Source organism: Stegodyphus dumicola, chromosome 3 (genome assembly GCF_044657685.1).
Source record: "Stegodyphus dumicola isolate Sdum_Otavi_A_Nest chromosome 3, ASM4465768v1".
Lineage (NCBI taxonomy): Eukaryota > Metazoa > Arthropoda > Arachnida > Araneae > Eresidae > Stegodyphus > Stegodyphus dumicola.
The window spans coordinates 91412219-91435796 of NC_140770.1; the positions used below are offsets into that span (position 1 = coordinate 91412219).

The 23578-nt window shown below is 31.3% G+C and overlaps 1 protein-coding gene across 3 annotated transcripts in view; it reads left to right on the forward strand.

Annotated features, from left to right (window-relative positions):
• shtd (anaphase promoting complex subunit 1) overlaps positions 1 to 16862 on the forward strand; it is a 221328-nt gene extending 204466 nt beyond the window's left edge. For all 3 annotated transcript variants that reach the window (XM_085813065.1, XM_085813067.1, XM_085813066.1), the window contains 4 exons: positions 4016 to 4111; positions 9178 to 9364; positions 15695 to 15841; positions 16032 to 16862. In XM_085813065.1, coding sequence (XP_085669191.1) covers positions 4016 to 4111; positions 9178 to 9364; positions 15695 to 15841; positions 16032 to 16147 — 546 coding nt within the window. In that variant the 3' untranslated portion in view covers positions 16148 to 16862. The remainder of the gene's footprint in view (positions 1 to 4015; positions 4112 to 9177; positions 9365 to 15694; positions 15842 to 16031) is intronic.
• Positions 16863 to 23578: the final 6716 nt, after the last annotated feature.

Genomic DNA, 23578 nt, shown 5'->3' on the forward strand with positions numbered 1-23578 from the left:
TAAATTATAAAAATTGTGCCACACCACCTCTGTAATCGGCCCTTACGGTGTATATTTCATATTTCTCTTGAATGTTCATTTCCTTAAAGAAATAAAATTACCAGCTTCTTCTATGCATTCTAAATGCATATAGTTTTTTAGAATAACAGAAATCGTTAATTAAATCCAAAATTTCTAAAATGGAGATGCAACATGTTGAAAGAAACTGAATACAGAAAGAGAAAGAAAACTATTCTTCAAAGATATGTACAGTTATTAGTATTATATAAATTACCTAGTTTAAAGCCTTTACTATAATTTCTCATTTCTGTTTCCTCACTAGAAGGCAAATCACTTAGACAGTTTTTAAACTGAGGTTTTTCGCGTGTAAAACAGAAATGTGTTTCTGACCTCTACTTGCTTGCTGCATTAGTTCCTGCCAGCTCTGATAATTTGTAATTATTCGTCTTTGCATTATCATTGCCAACATTTGAATTTGTTATGATGATAGAGTTGCTGAGCCAGCTTAAATTAAAATTCAGTTGTATAGTCTTTGACCACTAGTCCACTTTTTACTTCCTTGTATGAAGTAAAAAGGAAGTATTGTAATCGCGAAAAGTTTCAGGCAGCATATTTCAACGAAAATATCCATTTTGACCGCTATCAAATGCAATTTAACAATGTTTTTGCGTGATATCTGTATGTAAGGACAGAATAAAATACTCTTTTCCTTCAAAAAAATTATAAAACTGCTTTAAAATTAATTCTGAAGAGAGTTTTTCATGGCGTCTGTACGAACATATGTACGTACGTACATATCTCACATAACTCAAAAACGAGTAACCTCAGAACGTGGAAATTTAGTATATAGGACTGCTATAACATGTAGATGTGCACCTCGTATTTTGGTTGCAATCGGCCGCACCAAACGTATATAAATATATTTATATATATATCTACTCGGTTACCCGGCTCAGTGATCTCAGTTTCTTTACTCTTATATGTTTGTAAATTGTACATTTTTTTGCTTTAAAAATGATTGTATTATGTTGTTTTTATCTTCCAGTTAAGGTTTTTATGCCTTTAGTAAATCTGTATGCAATATTTTTAGAATTATCAACAATTTTAAAGTTGTCTAAGTGCCGCTAAGCCTTTTTTTATGGCGGCCATTGATGTTTACGTTTGAAACAGGAGACTAGTGGATTTGTTGCCAATCTACAGAAACTTAGCTTCGCAACAACAAAGATAACGCATTCATTTATTATTGCCAATTAAATCATGCTTAATTCTTTCTGGAATTTTTTCGAGGAAATAAGTGTAAGATTTACTTTGTAATTTTTAATATAGATATTTTGAGTTTTTATGTATTTTTGCCTTCTCGCGAAGTGAGAACTGAATTAATTAAATGAGAAATACTCAATCATCTGTGAAAAACTGTTTCTTTTTTGTTTTGTTTGCTTAATTTCTTTTATACTTCATTCTAGCTTTATTATAGTATTTGAATAGAACATGTGGCAATGATTAGATAATTCTATTCTTTAAATGATATAAATTTTGTGCATTATGAGTTATAATATGAACGAAATATACACTGACTACCAATAAGTATTTGCACACCTGTAATAGAAAAGAAAAACTAACTTTATTCAAATTCAATAGTTGGTAGATGCTCCACGAGAGGTAATTACAGCGTGGACCCTCCGGGGCAGACTTTCCACAAGTCTTTGTATGACAGCTAGTGGTATTTTCTTCCATTTGGCTTGGAGAAGACATAGAAGTTCCTTCACCGATTTTGCACGGGTAGTGCACCCCTGAATTCGGCGATGCAACTTGTCCCAGAGGTTCTAGATAGGGTTCAGGTCTGGAATCTGGGCAGGCCAGTCCATTCGATGAACTCCATTGGCACCATACCAAGCCTTAGTTAACGTCGAAACATGACAACTGGCATTGTCGTCCTGAAAGTAACAGGGGTCCAACCCGTAAAACTCCCACAACGTAGGAAACACGCTGTCATCCAAAATAGTGCAGTAGGCATCGGAGTTGAGCTTACCATGAATGGGGACTAAGGGTTCCAGCCCATACCAGGAGAAATACCCCCAGACCATAATTCTACCTCTGCCGAACTTGACTGTTGGCACAATGCATTCTGGCAGGAGACGTTCTCCAGGTAGACGCGAGACCCAGACCCTGCCATCCGAACGGTAAAGGGTGAACCTTGATTTGTCACTCCAAAGAATCCACTGATCTATGGTCCAATTTCCATGTGCTTTGTACCACATTAACCAAGCAGCGTGGTTGGACTTTGTGATCAAAGGCTTATGGGCAGCAGCACGACCATGAAAACCAAGCAGATGTGTTTCCTTACAGATGGTATTCATTGAAACAATACTCCCGGATGTCTGTTGAGACTCCTCGCGGATGAGGGCCATGGGTTGGGTGCGGTTCTTCCGAATTTCTCTGGATAGCACTTGTCGGTCTCTATCTCCCAGTTTCGTTGGTCTGTCGACTCGGGGCACATTCCGACAATCACCGCTTACTTTCCACTTCTTAATCACATAGGCCACTGTCGATTTTGGGTACTTCAGATCGCTAGGTATGTCCCTTAAGGATCGGCCACATTTGTAATACCCGATAATTATACCTTTCTCGAAATCAGAGAGCTCCAAACTGCGAGGCATCTTGCATGCAACTAAAGCCGATGCTGTTTCCTACATGATATATACCGGCGGAGTCCGTGATGTACCTTAGGACCGCAGATATCGTCATTTGCATATGTGTCCAAATACTTATTGTTAGTCAGTGTATAAGTTAACTGTTATATAATTATTGGATTATATAACAGTTAGTTTCCGTTATATAATTATTACGTAAGTTAACTGTTATATAATTATTAATACTGTTAAGTGAATCTAGCACCAGAGTGTCGCTATGGTAAACAAATACTAGAGTAAATTTTAAAGAATGCATTTATTCTATTGTGGTTTATGCGCTGTCGGCGAAGTAGATTTAATTCAATCCAATAAGTTTAAATGAAATGCAAGAAAAAATGTGTATAATTTAATATTCTGTACAAGGAAGTCATGTGGTGTACACATCAGATTTTTTAGTTTGAGTTTGACTCTTCTTGTGTAATTACATCACCATGAGCTGTAATTGATTTTGTTAGCATTAGAACATGCCTTTGTTCTAAGTTCGTTTTAAATAACAGGCGTATTTAAACTGTTTTCTGACTCTGTAGTTACTTTCATACGTAGCCATAATTTGCTTCATGTCTGTTGGAAGTTTTGGGCTATTTAACTTTTACCAGATCAAGTAAACCCTCATAGGTACATTGTGGAGAGGTTGACAAGTTAGGAGATAAAGCATGCAGAAACTAGTAAGAACATTGGTTTGCGTATTGAGACAATTTTCTAATTGTCAGAAAAGATGCTTCAAGAGAAAGAAAGTGATATAAATTGGCCAATATGTCTGGGAAGGCTTCAAATTAAAAAGACGCATAAATATTTTATTGAGTGTTGTTGCTACAAAACATAAATGTTTTGTAGCTTTTAGTGTGTAATTATCCTAATATCGTTCAAGAATCAATGTCATAAATTGCATGTATTTTAAACTGTGAAATTTTAGTAGATTGTGATTTTAATAGGGCTTTCTTTTAACAAATATTGTTAAATATCGTATTTGCTTTATTTTTAGGATGGTATTACAAAAGTGAAGTTCAAGCATAGATAATATTTATAATTAAATTTATTCAGTTCCTATTTGCTTATAGGTCTTTAATTTTTTTCATTAATGGTCCTTAAAAATACTTTTATTTCCATGTGCAGAAATGTGTATGAATTATGTGTTACTAAATTATATATACATACCCATGTGTGTGTCTGTATATATATATATAAGCTATATTAATATATAAGCTATAAGTATATATAAGCTAGCACATATAATTTATATATGCTGTGTAAATTATTATTCATATAAATATTTGGGCTTTTTTTTTCGTGAAATATATTTTTATTTCTTTATATATCTATTTCAGGAAAAAGAATGGCAACAGAAAGTTTGTGGGTTCTTGTTTGAATGTGCATCCTTAGAAAAAATGGAAGCTCTGCCTATCTGTCTCGCAATGATTCAGGTAATCTACTATTTATCATATTTAAAGTTTATAAAATTCAACTTGAATGGGAACCACATTTGAAAAGTTAATAAGAAAACATAAAAATCTTCACATCTAGATCTCTATTGCCATTATATAGCATAAAAAGGGTGCAATTAATTTGTGTCAAGTTAAACTCTGTGGAAGATAAAATATGCAAAAAAATGAAGAAACTTATTAACTGCTTACATACTGAGCTAGATGCTACTGCATAGGTCCTTTTTTAGTTAAACCATCATGTTGAATCCATCTTGATCAACTTTAATTTTTTTTTTTTTTTTTTTTTTTTTTTTTACATTGCATTTAGTGTATTTTATTATTTTATCTCCCATGAAACTGGATAATATGCAAACAATGGCTAATATTCCATAAGTGGGGTAAGTTGGCGCCAAATTGTTTTGGCTTCAAAACTTGGTGAATTTTTGGCGGCATTGAAAGCACTAAGATGGGATTTTGAAACGTAAATAGAATAGTAAGTTTTAAGTTTTGCAGTAATAAAACGTGGTTATTTTATGTAAACAGAATAGTAAAATGAGATGATAAAATACTAGATGAGTAAAACAAATTCCAACAGCTTTGCAAGTAAAAACATAGTCTTATCTATCTAATTCATCATAAAACAGTAGAATGAACGGTTCTTGTAAATAATTATTGAGTAAATAAATATATACACTTATCAGATCAGAGCTCTGCGAAGTGAGTTTTAAATGTAAGCAGAATAGCAAATTTTTGTTTACAGTAGTGAACAGCAGTTATTATGTGTAAACAGAATAGTAAATGAAATTGATTAAATGATAAAACAGTGTTATGGAATTCAACACACTAAACAATTGCCACATGCAAGGAACAAAACTAAAAAATAATAATTAACTAAATAAAATTAAATGAAAACATTCATAAGGTCAGGTCATCTGAAATCCAATATTCTCCCACCAACAACAGCTTAACTTTCTGCAAATATTTATATAAATATAATATTAAACATACGTATATATAATAATAATAATATTAAACAGCAAAACTTTTAAAAACAAACAGAGTATTCAAAATTAAGTTTAAAAAAAAATCTGGCTACACTAAATTCGCACTCTTACAATTACCGAAATAAAGCTCTGGGTTTGCTACAAGAAAACATACAGCCAGAAACCACAACCAAATCAAAATCGTGCCAAATTTGGCACTCGCCCCGATTATGGAATATTAACCCAAACAATAAACAGTCATTAAATTTTGTTGCAAACTTGAAAAAAATTGTAGTGAAAATTACAAAATGCTGTAGGAAAAAAAATTTGGCAAAATACTTTTAGTCAAGTAAACACTTAACTGACAGCTGAAACATTTCAAAAAATAGATAAATGTGAATTAAAGAGGAAGTATCCTTTATGTACTTCAGGAAAGTTGCAAATGCATATTAAATATCCTAAAATGTTAAAACTGATAGTTCATAATGTAATCTCATGAAACCAATAACACTATTTTTTTGCACAAGTAAGCAAATATTTTTGGGTTGAACCATACATAAGAAGTTTTATCACTTTTGCCTTGCATCAGTTTTTGATGAGGTTAAGATGAGGGTTCTCTTTTACTTTCATTATTTATCAGATTTATCTTCCTGTGGTTTTTTTCTTCTTTTATAAAATGGAAAGGATTTAGTAGTCTAAGCAAAGGTCATGAAAACCTGCAGGTTTTTTTGAGAACTGTAACAGAAAATGCCTTTGTGAAGAATTTGCAAGTGTGAAGAGTGCTAAGCTCAATGTCTGCTTTGAAATGGAGACTTTTTAAAAGTAACAATGGCTAGTAAGGTACAAGATAAGTTAATATTTTCAAAGAAATTTCATAATTTTTGGATAACACTTCATAAAATGCAATGCTTTTTTTTTTTTTTTTTTTTTTTTTTTTTTTTTTTTTTTGTCAGATCATGGTGAGATATTCACAGCTGTTCAGGGTCCTTTCTTAGGACATCTATATATTGATCATTAATTATGCTTTTTAAATGAATCTCAGGCTGATTGCATATACCTTAATGTGGCATGAATCCTCATGCCATTGGTTTCTGAAAATTTTAAGGCTGAACGTTGTATTTAAAGTATATATTCACTATGTATCCAGATAGTCTAAAATCATTCACTAAAATATCAAAGGAGTATTAAATAACATAGAATATTGCCTTCTAATTATTATTAAATTGACTTTAAAAATTACAATATGCTTATCGTCAATTCTTTGTGAATGATACTTTTTAATCCATTAAATCCTTAAATTGAGTCAGACAGATTTGTAAGAAGTGTTGTTGGACATTAAATCTCTTTCCTTTTCAGATTCTGGCAAGACCTGTGTGATTAAAGGCTTAAGAAATCCAGTTCTAAGCCACTTATTTGCTGTTACCCCTTTTTTCCCTGTAACATTTAAATAACTGCATGAGTACATCCATAGGGGTGGATAACATGAATATTACTACAGTACAAAGTCCAAAATCCGGACTTATCGGGACTTTAATGATTCCAGATTTTTCTGGATAATAGATCATTAGTATAAATCTAGTAAGATGGCATGTAGAAATTATTAAATTAAAAATATGTAATCACGATTTATTAAATAATGAAGTATGTATGATCTAAAGGTATCAAAATTTACAAAAAAAAAAAAAAAAAAATGTAATATTTATTTTATTATAAATTAATATTTATTTGTTTACCTTAAATTCTGTAGACAGATATTATCTCTTGTTTAGTTACATTGTTGAAGTCCTTTAACTGCTATTTCAAGAATTCTGACTAACTTGTCAATCGAAATTTTCTTGTTTACAGTAACTTCTCTGTTACTTTCTTCACTATTGGTAGCGGTATTTTCTGGATCTAGAACCATACTACAGATTTTGCCATTCATGATATAAAAACTTCTTTTATATCAACTTCATTATTACCGCTTCTGCACATTTCTTTACAAAATGTGTTAATTGGAAAATTTCACCTTTGTTTTGCGATATCCAAAAACCTTTAAAATTAGTGGCTATCATCATCAAATTTAACTGTCCTTCACTATACATATTTCGCTATGCATCATGAGTTTGGTGACTAACGACAAATTGTTCCGTTAAATTTTATCTTGCATCTATCGTGCACTGAGACAATTAAGCCTGAATTGTATTAGTGTAGTTATTTATTACACTTATGTCTATTTCTTGCACATGTTTAATTAAGGCGTATCAGAGTTTTGAGTAAATAAATTCCCACGTATACTTAAGCCTTATTGAGGGCGGCACTAGATATCTTACTGCCTGATGCAGTCTGTGTGGGTCCTAAATTCTACAACTTGCTGCGGCCATACAAGCCCTGGTGCTGGTTCTGGGTTTATGTGAATAACAAATCAGTTATTCTTAATTCAAATAGCCCTAAATGTAATCTTTGAGTCTATGAGTATCATCAACAAAATCTGTTTTTAGCATATGGAAAGAAATGTTTGGTAAATTTTTCCTCGTCAGCATTTTTTAACACATTTAACTTAAATCTGTAATTATCGCCAAGCGTAATGTCAACGTAAAAGGTTACCATACTCCTTTATTCAATTAGTAACATAAAAAAAATTGTTTAAGGCATCGCTACATGAGTCATTACTAAAGTTGCCATGTTTTGATAAACATGCGGTGATGAAAGGAAAGTATATTAAATAATGATTTTCCAGGTTGGTGTCAGATCAACTATGTATCTCTGTGAAATATTTTGGTTTGAGATGTGTGCCAAGTAGACATGCAGCAACAAAGCCAAATTACTGATCATACAAATTTATGCTAAAATGATTGTTATTTTTAAATTTTGGCTTAAAATTTGCTTTTTTACTTTCTACGTGTTTGTTAAAATTTAAATTTAAATTTGTATAAATTTAATTTTTTTCAATAACAAGGTATTTTATTTAGTGAAATTAAAAATCAGGGCCCTCCAGATGTTTTATTATGTGCGGAGGGGGGGGGGATCAAATGCGCATGTGTGAAGCCTACAAGAAAAACTTTGTTGGTGGTTTTGAGGTCTGGATTTTGGACGTCTGGATATCGGACTTTGTACTGTAATTATTTATGATATATTTTAATTTTATATGTACTTGATAATAATTCATTTACTTTATCATTATGTTTACAACAGCCATAAAAACTTTTGCTTGATGAACTCTGCAGTTAATAAGCTTGATAGATCAAAAATAGATAAAGCAATTTTTCATGACATTGTGTTACATAAAATTAATTTATTTTTTCCCCGGGTTTTCTCATTATTATTTTTGGGGAAGGGGATTCCTTTTACTGAAAGTTATAAAAATATCTGATATATATATATTCAACAACAGCTATAAAAATTTTGCATTATTTTAGGGCCACCAATGTAGAGTACCCTTTAATGATAAATATAATGACCAGCTGAACAATATTATCTTGAATATCTGCAGAACAGTAAAAATATGGAATATTAGTTGTGGAAACTAGTTTAATGCATGTAACAATGGGGTTTCATCAAGTTTGCTTTGTTATATACTTTATAAATTAATACTCTACATGCCATAAGAGTTCATTTGGTTTTGTTTTATTCTGCTTAGCTTTCATATTTCTTTTTATTCATATATGCAAGTATTTTGTAGGTAATATATTCCTGTGAGCACTGCACTTTTTGTCAATGATATATAATTTTAACTTTTCAAAATTGATAAAAATACTAAATTTAATTAAATGAATAGTGAAAATTCATATATTATTTTTAGTTACTACTTTTCTTTCTTGTTCTGAGAGCTTCCCCGATAAACTATTACTAGATTTTAAAATATTTGCAAGAAAGAAGGCCTTTTTTAAATCATAAAAACAATAAAAGCAAAATCAGTTACACATTTTGTTTTGAAAAACATTAAATTTGCAAATTTTTAAATACGTAGCATAATTCATTTGTATTGTTTGCAGTTTAATTTTTTTCCTAGTATTTTTATTTTACATTAACATTTTACATGCTGGTGTATGTTTCATTTCTCTAATCTGATAGAAACTGTTTTCTCTAAAATTTGTGTTTTAGATGGCAAAACAAACTGATTTCAAACAACATACATTTGAATTATGGCAAATTAAACTTGTTGAGGCATATGAGAAGTGGATTAAGAGGTATTCATCTCATTACACTGATTCCTTGACACTCTTGAGACCAGATTTTAGTCTTACTGTAACCAGTGAAGTAGGAATTGCTACTAAAGCAGCAGTGAAAGGTATATTTTCTTTATTTACAATCAGGTATATTTTCACTCTTTAAAAAGGTTCTTTAAATTTTCATATTTGCAAGAGAATGATGAAATATAAAAGTATTGTATTTTTCATTTTTTGCACAAAAATTGCATTTTGTTTTGTTAGTACATTTTTTCTATGTATTAATGTTTAATTAATAATAAAATTAGGTGTTTATTACATATTTTTCTTTCTACATTTGATATGTTGGTATACAGATATACTAATTGATATAAACTTCATAATTTATAGTTTAATTTTTATTTCTCTAAAAATATATAATTAATTGTTGCTTGTATCAACATAAGAATCAATATAATCATACATAACAGTGATGGCCATAGCACGGCTCTTGCGGCTAATGGTGCAGCTGTTATGCAAATAAAACAAATGTAGGAAATATGGTAAGCTAAAACTATGTAATAATTTATTTCATTTATTTTTCCAAAGTTATTAATAAACTTAAACTGATCATTGTCTAAATGTTATTATTGTTAGTTAAGAAACTTAATATTATTCAAAAGCATTAAAAAAATACTGTAGTTATTCTATCAAACAATTTTGTAATAAAAATCTTCAAAAGTTAGATTTGCATCTGTATGCTTTACAAATGGATGGATGGATGCTTCTGGAAGGGTCTATCATATTTCTGAATCATTAGTAGTGCTAGAAACTAAATTGGGATTGTCTGTCACCAAAGCAGAAAATGAATGTAATGTGTTCATAAGCATTTAATATCATACAGAATTAGATTCAAATTAAAAATATAGAAGTTGATTCGATGTCCTGATTGATGACAAATTTATGGCAGTTGGAAGTTTTGGGAACTTCTGATAAATTTGATGACAGTCACGACTTTAAAAATTTCAAGAATATGTAAAATTTGAGGATGACAGATCTATGGCTTGTTTGCCATGAAAGAAGCATGCAGGGGAATTACAGGTTAATTTTTAGGTAGTAGGGAAATAATTTCAGTCATCGTGACACAGATTTAAGAAAATTCCAAAGCTTTATGAGCTGTGATTGATGAACATTTACAAGAAGGTATCATGGAAGAAGCGGGATATTTAAAATCTGAAAAAGAGTACTTTTTACTGTTTCAGTCTGTAGTTAGAGAAAACAAAAGCCCCTCAAAAACTTTTTGTCTTCAATGCATCATCACATGTTGAAGGCAAACTTCTTTTAGTTAGTGTTTACAATAAGACATTTCTTGTCATTTGAAACCTGTTTTACTATTTTTAAATTGATGTAGATATGGACTTGTGACAAAATCTAGTTTTGGCTCTCAAAATTTCCTGATTTCTAGTATGTGGCTCATACTGACATGAAGTTTGGTGACCCCCTGATATATATTTAGTTTTACAATTTTATGCTCGCTGCCTTACAAGCCAGCAAATTTCTTCGTTCCTGATAAAGAGGAACTGTTTGCCCTTGAAATTGACTGACGTTTTTTGTCTAAATCTATGCCGTATACAAGATTGTTTCTTTACTAATTTTATGCTACATTTCTTTTTATTTCATATCTGAATTTTGCTGTTCTTATGAAATGCAGGAAAAAGTCCTTTTCGGATATTATGCAATTACAGCAACTTTAATATATGCTGCTAAAACTAAACAAAATTCCTGACTTTTTAACTACTTACCATGATTTCTTCTCAGGATTTCATACAGGAATCCTATGTAAGAATGAGTATCCTGCAAGTATGTGATTTGTGTATTTAGGTATGAATGTGTGTAGGGGTAGCACATAATGTACTTAAATTGTGAGAAATGGGTTATGACCATATAAAACACAGTCAGTTCATGTTTAAAGAATTTTTTTTAATTAAAGTATTTTAGGATTATATCCAGAATAATCAAAGTGTATGTTTGTTATTTCTTGTACTCTTATTACTCATGCATCATACATTGTGTTCTGTAGAATTATTACAGTCAAAAGTCGTTAATCCGGACTCGTCGGGACTTCTGTGATTCCGGATTATAGATCATCAGTTTAAATCTGGTAAAATGGCATGCAGAAATGATAAAATTAAAAACATGAAACCGTAATTTACGAAATAAAGAACAATTATGATCTAAAGGGTATCAAAATTTACAAAAAAAAAAAAAAAAAAAGCTTAATATTTATTTGTTTACTTTATTAAACATTTCTTTCAATGTAAGTTGTTTAAGTAGCTTCATTTTTTATGTGATAATACATTCTCTTTAATTCCAAAAACAGACATAATTTCTTGTTCAGTTACAAAGTTCCGCTGTTCCAAGTCCTATAATTGCTGTGTCGAGAATACCGACTAATTTGTCAATCGAAATTTTTTCGTTTTCAATAACCTCTGTCACTTTCTTCGCTATCGGAAGCGAATTATAATGACGAGGCATTTGATTTAAATCATATCAAAGACGGAGTACATCGAGAGGAAATACCACATTTAGTAAGCAATTATAAGCCAAATAAAATAAAAACATCTGCCCTTAAGATAAGGATAGTGTTGACAGATCAACTTCCAATTCATTGCGCTCCGCGGCGTTAAAGATAAACAAAGTTTAGATAAACAAAGGATACGCCTTTATCCATTTTTTGCAGCAATTCCACTTTTTGTTTAATGGACTCCGAAAGATACTTTCGATTTGTATATCCTTTACATATTAGTAAATATATATCGGAAATTCTATTTGAAATAATCGAAAGTTCAAGCTTACTTTTATAAAATTGCTCTAATAGTCTGCAAAAAATAATAAGCCGGATCCAATTCGAAGATTAAGGAACAACACAATTTGCAACATTAACTGAAATAGATAATTAGATAATTTTAGCTTAGCTTATCTCGTCCGTTATACATTAAACACACATTCGTAAACGTATTTTGCGCACGCGCACACGCAAATTCGCAGTAGTAAAGGTCTTACGTGCATGCGTCAACGCTATGCATGCGCAGAAAGTTTGTAGCTTTGAGGTCCGAATTAACGACTTTTGACTGTAAATGCTTAAAATAAAGGGCTTTTGTTCTTTTTTGCCTCTTAATTAGAAAAAAATGTTCAGCTATTTATAGTATGACAAGTAAATTGATTAATTTTCACCATATTATATTTAAGAAGAAAAGCAGAAGTATACATAAGGAATTGAAAATTGAGTTAAATCTAAAATAATTTCTAATGTAGCCAACAAAATACTTTTACAGAAAAGCAAATCAAACCTGAATAATAAAAATCCTAAAATAACAGGCGGAAGAGGACAACAAATCTTTACGAAGTATTTCAAATGACAGAAAACCGAACTTATATCATCAGAGGGACAAAAGTTAATGTACCAGTTCAGAACTATAAGTTTAATTTGTTTAATTATTATATTCGCTTATACATCAAAATAAACTATTATTCTTCTAATATATCATGGACTCTAGAGACAAATAATATATTCTAAAATAACATTTATGTTTGAAAACAGAAATGGATCTCGAATAAAACATTACTCATGAATCTTGAATAAAACATCATTAAACAACAAACATTCTTTAATACATATTTTTAACTCACTTTAAAAGATGTTTGGTCATCACTGCCAGAAAATAAAACTATCAATAATTATTAATGGTCAAAAAACATAAAGTAAAAAAATAAAATAAAAATTATTTTAAAAAAAACCTAAATGAAAGTACAATTAAAATAAAATTACACATAATCTGAAATCCAACATTCTGCTACTTTAAGTTGTTTTCCTACAGGAATTTTAAAGAGTAGAACTTTTGAAAATAAATACAAAATATTAAAATTAAAAAGAAAGATAAAATAGCCAAGTTCAAATGTTCATACACGGTATAAGTCCAATCTTTTGGATAAGCCTGATTTCTCTTCCACTCCTGGTTTTCTAAAATTTTACATCATTTTGGCTATATTTCACCGAATATCCTTCAACTCTAGCTTGATCATGTCTATCATTTTTTTAGATCTTCAAACCAACTGCTTTACAGTTCTAATGGAAAAATTCTTTATATGGAATGTAAAAGTTGTCTTTTTGTAGTTTCAGTCATAGTAGTCTATTGACGTTTTCTTTTCCAGGTAGTAATTCAGTAATAATGGCACTCAGTACATTTAATAGTATCACTCCCAATAAGAACTACGTCTGTGGGTTTAAATGTTTGTTCATACTTCTTCGTATTTGTATGTTAATTTTCTTTTGTTTAAATGATCAGAGAAATATTCGTTTTGTATTAACAATATGACCTTCTTTTCTGCATCCTTGACTTCTCTGTAGGATAACTCTACAGTAATTTGTGAAGATTTTGCATTTAGACAATTAAATAAAATATTCTTATCCAAGCAATCAACCATATCACTTTATCATAGCCTGAAAAATAATAATAGTGCCAACTTGATCCGTAATGTATTCATTCATTATTATTCTTTTCATCAGTTCTGCAGCTACAAGATTTGAGTAACTTCCTTAGCTACAGAATATTCATCAAAATTTTGTTCTGAGATAGGCTAGTTAGTTGAAAGTTTTAATAACCGAATGGGTCCCTGTCATTATTTACTTGATAACAGTTGTCTAGTGGAACATCCCTCATGGAGACAAACCTACTGAGTCCTGGATTCCAGGAAGGTGTTACCATGCAAGAGGATCCGTTAACCCTTTGCGGTGCACTATACGTTAACGTCAGAATTTCAACAAAAAAAAGTTGTATGCAGTCTATTTAGTTCTAAAGGAGTATACAGGCAAAATTTTGTAAAAATTGCACTTACTGTTTTAATTCTGTGGGTGTTCCATGAGGTGGAACACTGCGCCGCCAGAGCTTTTAAAAGTGCGACAAAGCGAGCATTGCGGTGAAGCATGAAAATGAGTAGAAGTGTTTGTATAAGAATGAAAAAACTCTGTATTATGACTGTATACATGGTTTCCTGGATATACACAATATTCTTGAATATATACGGATAAATAAGATAAATATCCTATATACACGTCCTATATACAAAAATCTTTACAAATTTTCGAAAAGAATTAGACCTCTCCGTGCCATTTATGGAAAATTAATAATAAAAAAATTAACTACGATTAATATTAACAATAAGGAAAATAAGCCTATAATATATACATACATGAAAAATATCTACACAATTATTGAAAATAAACGGGAACGAGACTAAAAAGCGACAGCCAAAAATTCGCGCAGGTGTAAGTAAAGATGAGTCAAACTACTAATAAAATTCCTGCCTAAAAACTACTCCCAAAAAATTCAAGATGCCAATATTAAGGATTTCATAACACAAAACACACATCACCCCTCAATACTGCTTTGTTTGAATTTGTTCCCTCCCCCCCCCCAAAACAGAAAGCGTAAACAACGGATGTTCTCTCCTAAGCACAGAAGTTCTGATTCATAACAGCATGAGATCGCTAAAGGTGCTGTGTTCCCGCTAATGGAACACCCGGTTTTATTCAATGATTCTGCGTATGGTTTTTGTATGAAAGATTTAAAAAAAAATATAGAACAAATAATTTGGAGTACAGCCAGCAAAATTATGCCTATTTTTTTTTTCCAAATAAAATTTTTATATCATTAAAAAAATGAGGAAAATTACTTGAAAAAAAGTGGATTTTAAGAACACATAATAAATGAAAATTCTGTGTCTCCTTGTGATATGCTGCTTTCTACTGTTTAAAAAGAAAAGTTCAAAGTAAAGTATAAAGGCATTTTTATCTATTTTTATCAAAGCAGTATTGAGGAATTTAAAGGTTTCAGAAGCGATTCAATTTGGGTGTTCCATGTAGTGGAACACTGAGCCACAAAGGGTTAAACTTTTTCATTCACTCTCTTGTTCACAAATACCATCCAAGGATTCTTTACACTTAATCTGCTCTAAAACAGCTATGAAATTGGTCTAATAAGACAACAAATTAAACATTATTAGCGAGTTTGGTACAAAATTTCATTACATTTTGCTGCCTCAAACTGCAGTGCATTTTCTTTCATGACTTGGCATTAAAAGCACCTAAATGCCATGGAGGCAACCAAGATGTATCTGAATGTATGCTGTACATCACCACTAAATCCTTCATTCCACAGTTCCTTCTGATTGCTTCTTCACAATTTGTCTCATTGCTTTTTGTCTTCTGCTTTGCATTTCAGATTCAATATTTTCTGTCGTAGTTTTGTAAAGTTTAAAACATTTAATTCATCCTTAATCATCTGTTTTGTAAAACAATTTAAAACTTTTAAATAAAAGAGATACTGATGAATGAATATTACTTAAAATTGTGATTTGTATTTTTATTTGCAGTGTAATTTTTATTTCAAAATTTCATTCATCTAATATTTTAGGATATGAAGAATACTTATTGCATTATATAACTCAAAACTGGAATTCTAGAGGTGATGTTATTGCTAATTATCCAGGTGTCCTAGTAGGATTTCTGTTGTTACTTGACATAAATCACATGAGTCCATTTAATATGCAGTTTCCAACAGGTGGGTAGTATTCATATATGCTTTTTGAGGTAACTATTTATCAAAATATATTGAAGTACTTACAAACATTATGCTAAATACTTTTTCTTACTAAATATATTAACTTGCTATTGATTATGAAATATATTTCAAAATAATATTTACTTTGTCCTAAGCTTTCATTTCTGCAAATTATGTTTTTATTTTACAGGTGAAATATGTTTACCTTGGCTTTACAGTCAACTTCGTCATCTCAACTTACCTGTATCATCAGTTATGTCAATTTCATCTTTGTTGTCTCCACACAAATCATCTGCATTAAAATAATATGGCAATGTGTAAACTTCATCTAATAATTTAATGTAAATCATTTTTGGATATTTTTCCAGTACAGCTATAAGTTGTATTATGTTTTTGTAAAAAAAATAAAGAAGCATATATAATTTTTTTGAATAATGAATAAAACATAAAATGTGTATATAAAATACCATTTTATTACATTAATTAATGTTCTATTTCTAAAGTAAATTAATAGTCATAATAAATTTTTTACACTTTTCTTACTTTGTTAAAATGTAACAAGAATGTCTGAATCCAAGGAATTTTTTGTTGTTGTTGTTTTATTATTATTAATACTTTATGAAGCAAAGTGCAGAAACTTGTGTTTAAGATTAAAATAGAATGAATGTAATTGACACTTTGTAAAACTCTACTGCCATTCATATATCGAGATATAAAAATATTTACATTTTCTTTGTATACGAGTAAATTAATCACTTAATATGATATTTGCATTTGAATACTTTTGTTAGATTTTAGTAACTCTGAAAAATAGTACTAATATCTGTCATGCAACATATCAGGTAGAAATTTTTCCAGCTCTCCATATTTAATGAATTCATAATTTTCTTTAGGTTCGTGCAAGAATTGTCATCAAAAGGAACATTTTATACTGTCTCATGATTAATGACTAGAAGTAGGAAAATGATAAATATTTTGAGAATTGCTGTTTTTATTGTGATATAAAACTGTTTTCAAACCATGTGGCCTCTTGGTCATTCTTTCCAGAGTCGATGAATTTTTCTTATAAATTTGAATTTTATCGGTTTTAGCATGGAGAAATTATGTCAGTTATTTATGTGTTATTATGGTCCGAGTATTGGGACTTATTTATCTGACAGTAACATTTGATCAGTCTATGAATTTTATCATGGCAAGGAGCACAAGATTATGCCTATCATTGGCATAGGTACCTTATAAGTGTCAGTGCTTTTCCCAGCTTAGAACTCCTTGCAGGATGGGTTTGAGACTCCCACCCTCTTTCATTACCATCATATCACTCAAAAGTGCTTTCATTTCACCATTTTTAAGTGCCTCCAAGCCACAAAGACACTACACCCTTATTACATCCAAGCTTTCTCCAGAATTCAAACTGGGGCCCAACGATATAGCAACTAGCCATGCTGACCATGATATCAATCAAGGTGGCATGGTCTAAGTGTTAATTCTGATGTGTGACACAATAAATTTTGGTATTATTTAATGTGTTTAAGAAAATGATATTTAAAGTTGAAGTGCCAAATTAAATTACTTTGATAACTTTGATTTGAACTGAGCTCGTGATTGATTTTACTGCATGTTTATTTAATTATTTTCTGGTATCTTAATGTGATTATTGAGTTCGACAGACTTAATGAGGTTCTAAGTATTGTATCATTTGAAAAGTTCTGTAGTCTACTGTAAATAAATACAAATGAAAAAGTATAAAAACATAAGAAAATTTCATTGAATCACATAAGCACCGGTTTGTTCTATGGCTTTTGGTTCTCTCTCTGGCAGCTGAAAAATTACTTTTTTTAAAAATGTCAGTAGATTTATTTATGAAGTTTTCAAGGTGTTATTCCACGGTTTCCAAATAAGTGAATCCAGGCCATTTAAAGAATTTTGGTGATCTGAAGAAATGAAAATCCGAAGAGGCACAAATCTAGTGAATATGGGGGTAACGTAAAACATCCCAGCCATATTAGAAAAACTGCCATTTGAGAACAGTATTTTTGCGGAATTTGTCTGCTTTGATGGCAATAATTAAAAGTACACAATTTCTTTGTAGACTGCACAAAGCATTACTTTTTTGGGATGTGGTCTCCACTCAGTGTTACTAAAGGAGTTCTTCTGAAAACACATGTTTTTTTAACTCATCTTTTTCTTGTAGCATTATTGTGCAGGGTCTGGCAGCATAATTTGCTGATTTGCATTAAGGTGTTAGGAAGCAAGGTTTGGCCGCTAGAATGTGCAGATGGTTTCATTTGAGCGAGTGTGTCAGTAAGTTTTTTTCCTTTAATACAGACTGCCATGGGGGTCACCGGTGGCTGGGACTTGGCTAGAGCACCATTGGAGCCACCAGCAGCACAACCAATAAGTAAAAATACATAATTGGGGTAAATATTAATACTGATTAATTTTTAAATAATACCATTGTTACTATAAGGTTCCCAGAGGAAAGCCCACAAAAATAACACCACTGTGATAATTGCCCACACGACAAATACCCACACCGATGAAAGCGCACAATGATAAAAAGCCCACATAATTAAAAACACATATGGTTTTTATTACTATAAAATGTATTTATAATTTTAATTATAGTAAATTGAATATTCAGATCTGGTCTAATTGTATATTTTAACACTACTTTATTTGTTTATTTTATTAGGTAGGAAAAAACTTTCTGCTATCCGATTAAGTGATTAGCTATAACATTTTGATGATAAATCTGAAAATGCATTTTATTATTTATTTACTTATTTAACTTTGGTATGTTTATGTGAAAATGAAAATTATCATTGTGGAATTCCTCTATGCTATTTTTAAAGGTAATATGGGTGAGATTAAATATAAGTATGCTTCGTTATTCAAACTATTAACTTTTTAATTTAAAAACACTTGAATTTTATTTTCTTCGTTTTTAGTTTTTAACGTAGAACAGTTTTATGTAATCAAGCACAATAAAAACTTGGTTAAGAGATATTTTATTCTTTACTTTAGACTAAACTTATCAAAGTCCTCGAGTCATGATGAAATTGTGACTCCAGCCAACACTGCAAGTTTTGTCACTGCCAGTGACATCAACAGCACTTCTACCTTTTAGCTTTAAAGTAGATCCCATAAAATGTATTACATTGCATGAAATACATAGCGATAAATAGTTGTACAGGTGCATGTTTTATGAGGTTATCTACTGTAATGGGTATAGATATCGTGTTTTAGGACATTACGTACTGCAGTAGATACAGGCGTGATGGTCCTACGTCACAAATCATCAAAACATGGTCTATTTACATCAGTGTTTATTATGAAAATTAAGTTAGAAGTATAAAATTGTTTACAAAGCTCACTTCGTTCTGCATATTTATGCTTACTGTATACATTTAAGTATTGTGCTGATACTTTAACAACTCAGTTATCAAAATATTGAGTTGCTAAAGTTGAGCACAGCTAATAAACGTAACATTTTAAGGTAATTAATTTTAAATACTAGAATTCAAGATTAGCCTAACAGGCTTGCTCATACAGTTAACTTAATGGCGCACTTACTGCAACATCCACAAATTGGTAAACCCTGACAGCAGAAATCGATGTAATCAAGATTTGCATTCCCTTTCAATCTCAAAAGCTTCCCCTTAAATACTCTTAACTCATTTGCATCCTAAACATGTTTACTTACTAACTCATTCACATTCTGGTGAGGAAGCAGAAAGTAGAATTGACAGTGCAGGTTGAAATAATACATAACAGGATAGTAATATAAAGTAACTTCCTGCATGCCTTCGTGGTGTAATGGTTAGCACACTAGGCATGTATTCGAGAGGTCCAGATTCGAGGGTATTTCTCATTTTTCATGTCTCTAGTATCAAAAAAGTTCTAACTCTACAGTGGTGCTCTAACTAAAAAAAAAGGGGCTGGATGATTCTTCATCCCCACCAGGATTTGGCAATTGGGTCCCCTAATCCCCAGTTGCCCTTTAAAAGGTGGAGTATATACGGTATTTTCTCCCTCCTTCCAGCATGCCTCTTTGATGTCACGATTAGCACACTCGGCGTATATTCGACAGATCCAGCTTCGAGTCCCGGTGAGAGCATAGCTTTTTTTTCATGTCGTCCGCATTTAAAAAAAAAAATAATAATAATGACTCTACAGTAAGAACTAAAGATCTGTAAAGTATAGATTTCTATATTTAATTCAAGTTGGCTCAGTCTAGACCAGTGGTTCTCAACAAATTTTCCCTCATGTACCCTTTTCACCATTGCTAGATGCTCATTCGACTCCTCCTTCCCAAAACTTGAAAAATACGTATGCATTTATTTAAATATAGATTATTTTTAATGCATTTTATAAATTAAACAAAGTATAAAAAATGTTGATAAATACCAAAATCTGAAACTTTTGTTCAAGTTTATGAAATATTTTTGTACATTCATAAACTAAATACTTAACACATAAACAAAAAGTTGACTAGATTACTCGCTGAAATTATGAAATTCCCCCTAGGGGTATTCCTCCTGAGTAGTTTTTAATAGTGACTGAATGTAGAGATAATTTAATTTGTCATACTTCTTTTATGCTAATTTTTGTTATACATAAAACTTCAAATTACATACATGTTTTTTGAAAATAAAAATTAAGACACAAATTTAAAAAAAATATGTTTAAAATTTCATGCTGAATTTTAAAGTGTTCATTTGTAGCCAGACCTAACAAACCTAAGTGACCAAATTTGAATTAGAGTGTACTGTTCTTACTAATTGCTGTTTTAATGAATTATTCTTAGGAACAAACCTTAAAAATTGGTGAAACATTTCATGCTAAAAAAACAAGATATTAGAGACTTTTGAACTCATTTGATAAAGAAAAAATTATTCAAAACTCAGCTCCGTAATTATGCATTTTTTCTACTGTATCACCTCCACATGATGTTTATGAGAAATATATCCTATAAGTTTAGTGACCACTATTTTTGTCTTATCAGAATATGAAATTCGTACAGGGAAAACAATGCATTGCAAGGTAAAGAAAATGACCTTAATTTGATATTTCTTCTAAATAATAAATTTTTACATATGTGTTTCTTTCACTTAATCTAGGCAAAATAATATTTAACATGTAATAACAGCATAAAAGAAGTGTTCTTTATAATTCTGCTGAAAATGCTTGCAGTTTATTTGTACAAAACATATTGTTGCGTTTTTCTTTTCTAACACCAGTTGTTATATTATTTTCTTCCTTCACGTTCGTACGGGGTTCGTGTGGATTTGGAGTGAATAACGACGACACATGACGAAGTATCGAAACACACTTTAATGGCCGGTATTAATCAGGACAACTCGAAAATCATGTTAACTGTCGTCGAACTGTTATAAACACGCTAACACGATCAGAGAGACAGCTTTCAGGTTATCAAGCTATCACGGTGAAGACAGCTTCACTGCAAAGCACCAGTGTACAGCTCCCGACTCTGCTTGGTCGCTCTGGAAACTCCACGTACTTTCGAGACTCTCCGCGCTACAACTCGTGATGCACTCGACGACACGCAGAGCACAGCTACTGACTCTTCGGTTCAGTCATTCCCGGAGCTTAACACGCTCTCTCAATGAGGCACTACAAGACTCTTTTGGTGCATTCGACGAGCTACTTGGCACTCCCCGTCCAACTGTCAACTTGATCGACTCCGCAGAGATTGACTCGATATTAACTGTCAGCTAGCTAGCCAAGGCACATACTCGATACTGACTGCGGACCAGCAGGGTTTATATAGCTTTCGGCTTGTGTTCGAGAACATTCTGGGCTAAACCGATAAGAATTCGTTCCAGAAGGTTATCCATCCGTCTATGATATATTGTGAATTTTGTCACCAAATGGGCGATTTCTCACCAAACGTGGCAACCCTGCCTTACCTTGCAATTTTATGGCAACCCTAAAACTGCTCTGCGGGAGAAGCCATCTTTCCGCACCTGTACATTTCGTAAGAATATTTTCTTCACATTGTATCTTTTAGTATATAATATGCTTACACTAAAACTAATATACAGTCAAAAGTCTTTAATTCGGACTCGTCGGGACTGTGGCGATTCCGGATTATCGGTTTTTCCAGATTAAAGATCATCAATTTAAATCTGGTAAGATGGCATGAATTAAGCAGAATTTTTAAAATTAAAAATATGAAACTGTAATTTATGAAATAAAGAGCAATTATGATCTAAAGGGTATCAAAATTTACAAAAAAAAAAAGCTTAATATTTATTTGTTTATTTTATTAAACATTTCTTTCAACGCGCGCATGCATAAAGCATACATTACGCATAGTCGAAATTAGAAAATTGCAACCAGAAAACTATTTAATGTGTATTCGTGATATTTATAATGATGAGGAATTTGATTTCAATCATATCAAAGATGGAGTACATCGAGATGAAATACTACATTTAATAAGGAATTATAAGCCAAATAAAATAAAAACATCTGCCCTGAAGACGAGGATTGTGCTGACAGATCAACTTCCAGTTCATTGCGTGCCGCGACGTTTCCCCTCCCCCCGCAGAAGCAGCGTGAAATCGATAAACAGATTTCAGAATGGTTAGAGAAACAAATCACCTCTCTGTCACTTTCTTCATGCCTTTATCCATTTTTTGCAGCAATTCCACATTTTGCTTAATGGACATCGAAACATGCTTCCACTTTGTAGATCCTTTGGCAGCTCTAGAATTGGAAATTCTTTTTGACATAATCGAAAGTTCAAGCTTACTTTTTATAAAACTGCTCTAACAGTCTGCAAAAAATAATAAGCCGGATCCAATTAGAAGATTAAGGAACAACACAATCTGCAACAATAACTGAAATAGATAATTAGATAACTTTAGCTTAGCTTGTACCGTCCATTATACATTAAACACACATGCGTAAAGGTATTATGTGCATTCGTAAACGCATAATGCGTTTACGCATGCGCAGAAAGTTTGTAGCTTTGAGGTCCGGATTAAAAACTTTTGACTGTATTAGCTTTATTGACTTGAATGCTGATCTGAAATACGTCCATCCAGTTACAGTTTTCCACAATAATTTGAAGACAGTTAATTATGAGAGTGGGATAGGTTTGGTAAAATAAACTGAACTTTTTCTTTAGCTTCCATACAGAAAAACACCAATCAGCAAAATATTATGCATTAATCTGTTTAAAAAAATCCATTTATTTATGTTCAAACTTTGCAGTTAAGTCTGCTTAATCGATTTAGACAAAGCACAAGAAGACTGCCTTCTTAGAGGATGAGTATAAAACTAGTCATTTGAGCAGTAACAAAACTTTTGGCTAGCTATCAGGATTTAGCTGTGTTTTTCATTTCATCACAAGTGAGAATTTTATGATAAGGAAGATACTCTCCAGATGTCTGTGATAATCTTCGTGCTTTTTTCGAAATCAATTAATTGAACATTTGAGAAGGCTGCATTAAAAAAATATTACGTATTATATAAACTACTGTTCAACGTTAGTCTTTTCTCAAACCGTTTTAAAATTATTTCCGTTACCTTCCTTTCTTTACAAGCTGAAATAAGGCAATATCTCTATCCTAGTTATGTGCAAGTGAAATTTTGATATATGAAACAATTTGTTTATCTGTGACCTGCTAGGTGATCTAGGAGAAAACGTGGTGATTAAAAAAGTGTTAATTAGAAATGTAATTATTTTTATAGTTACTATATGAATTT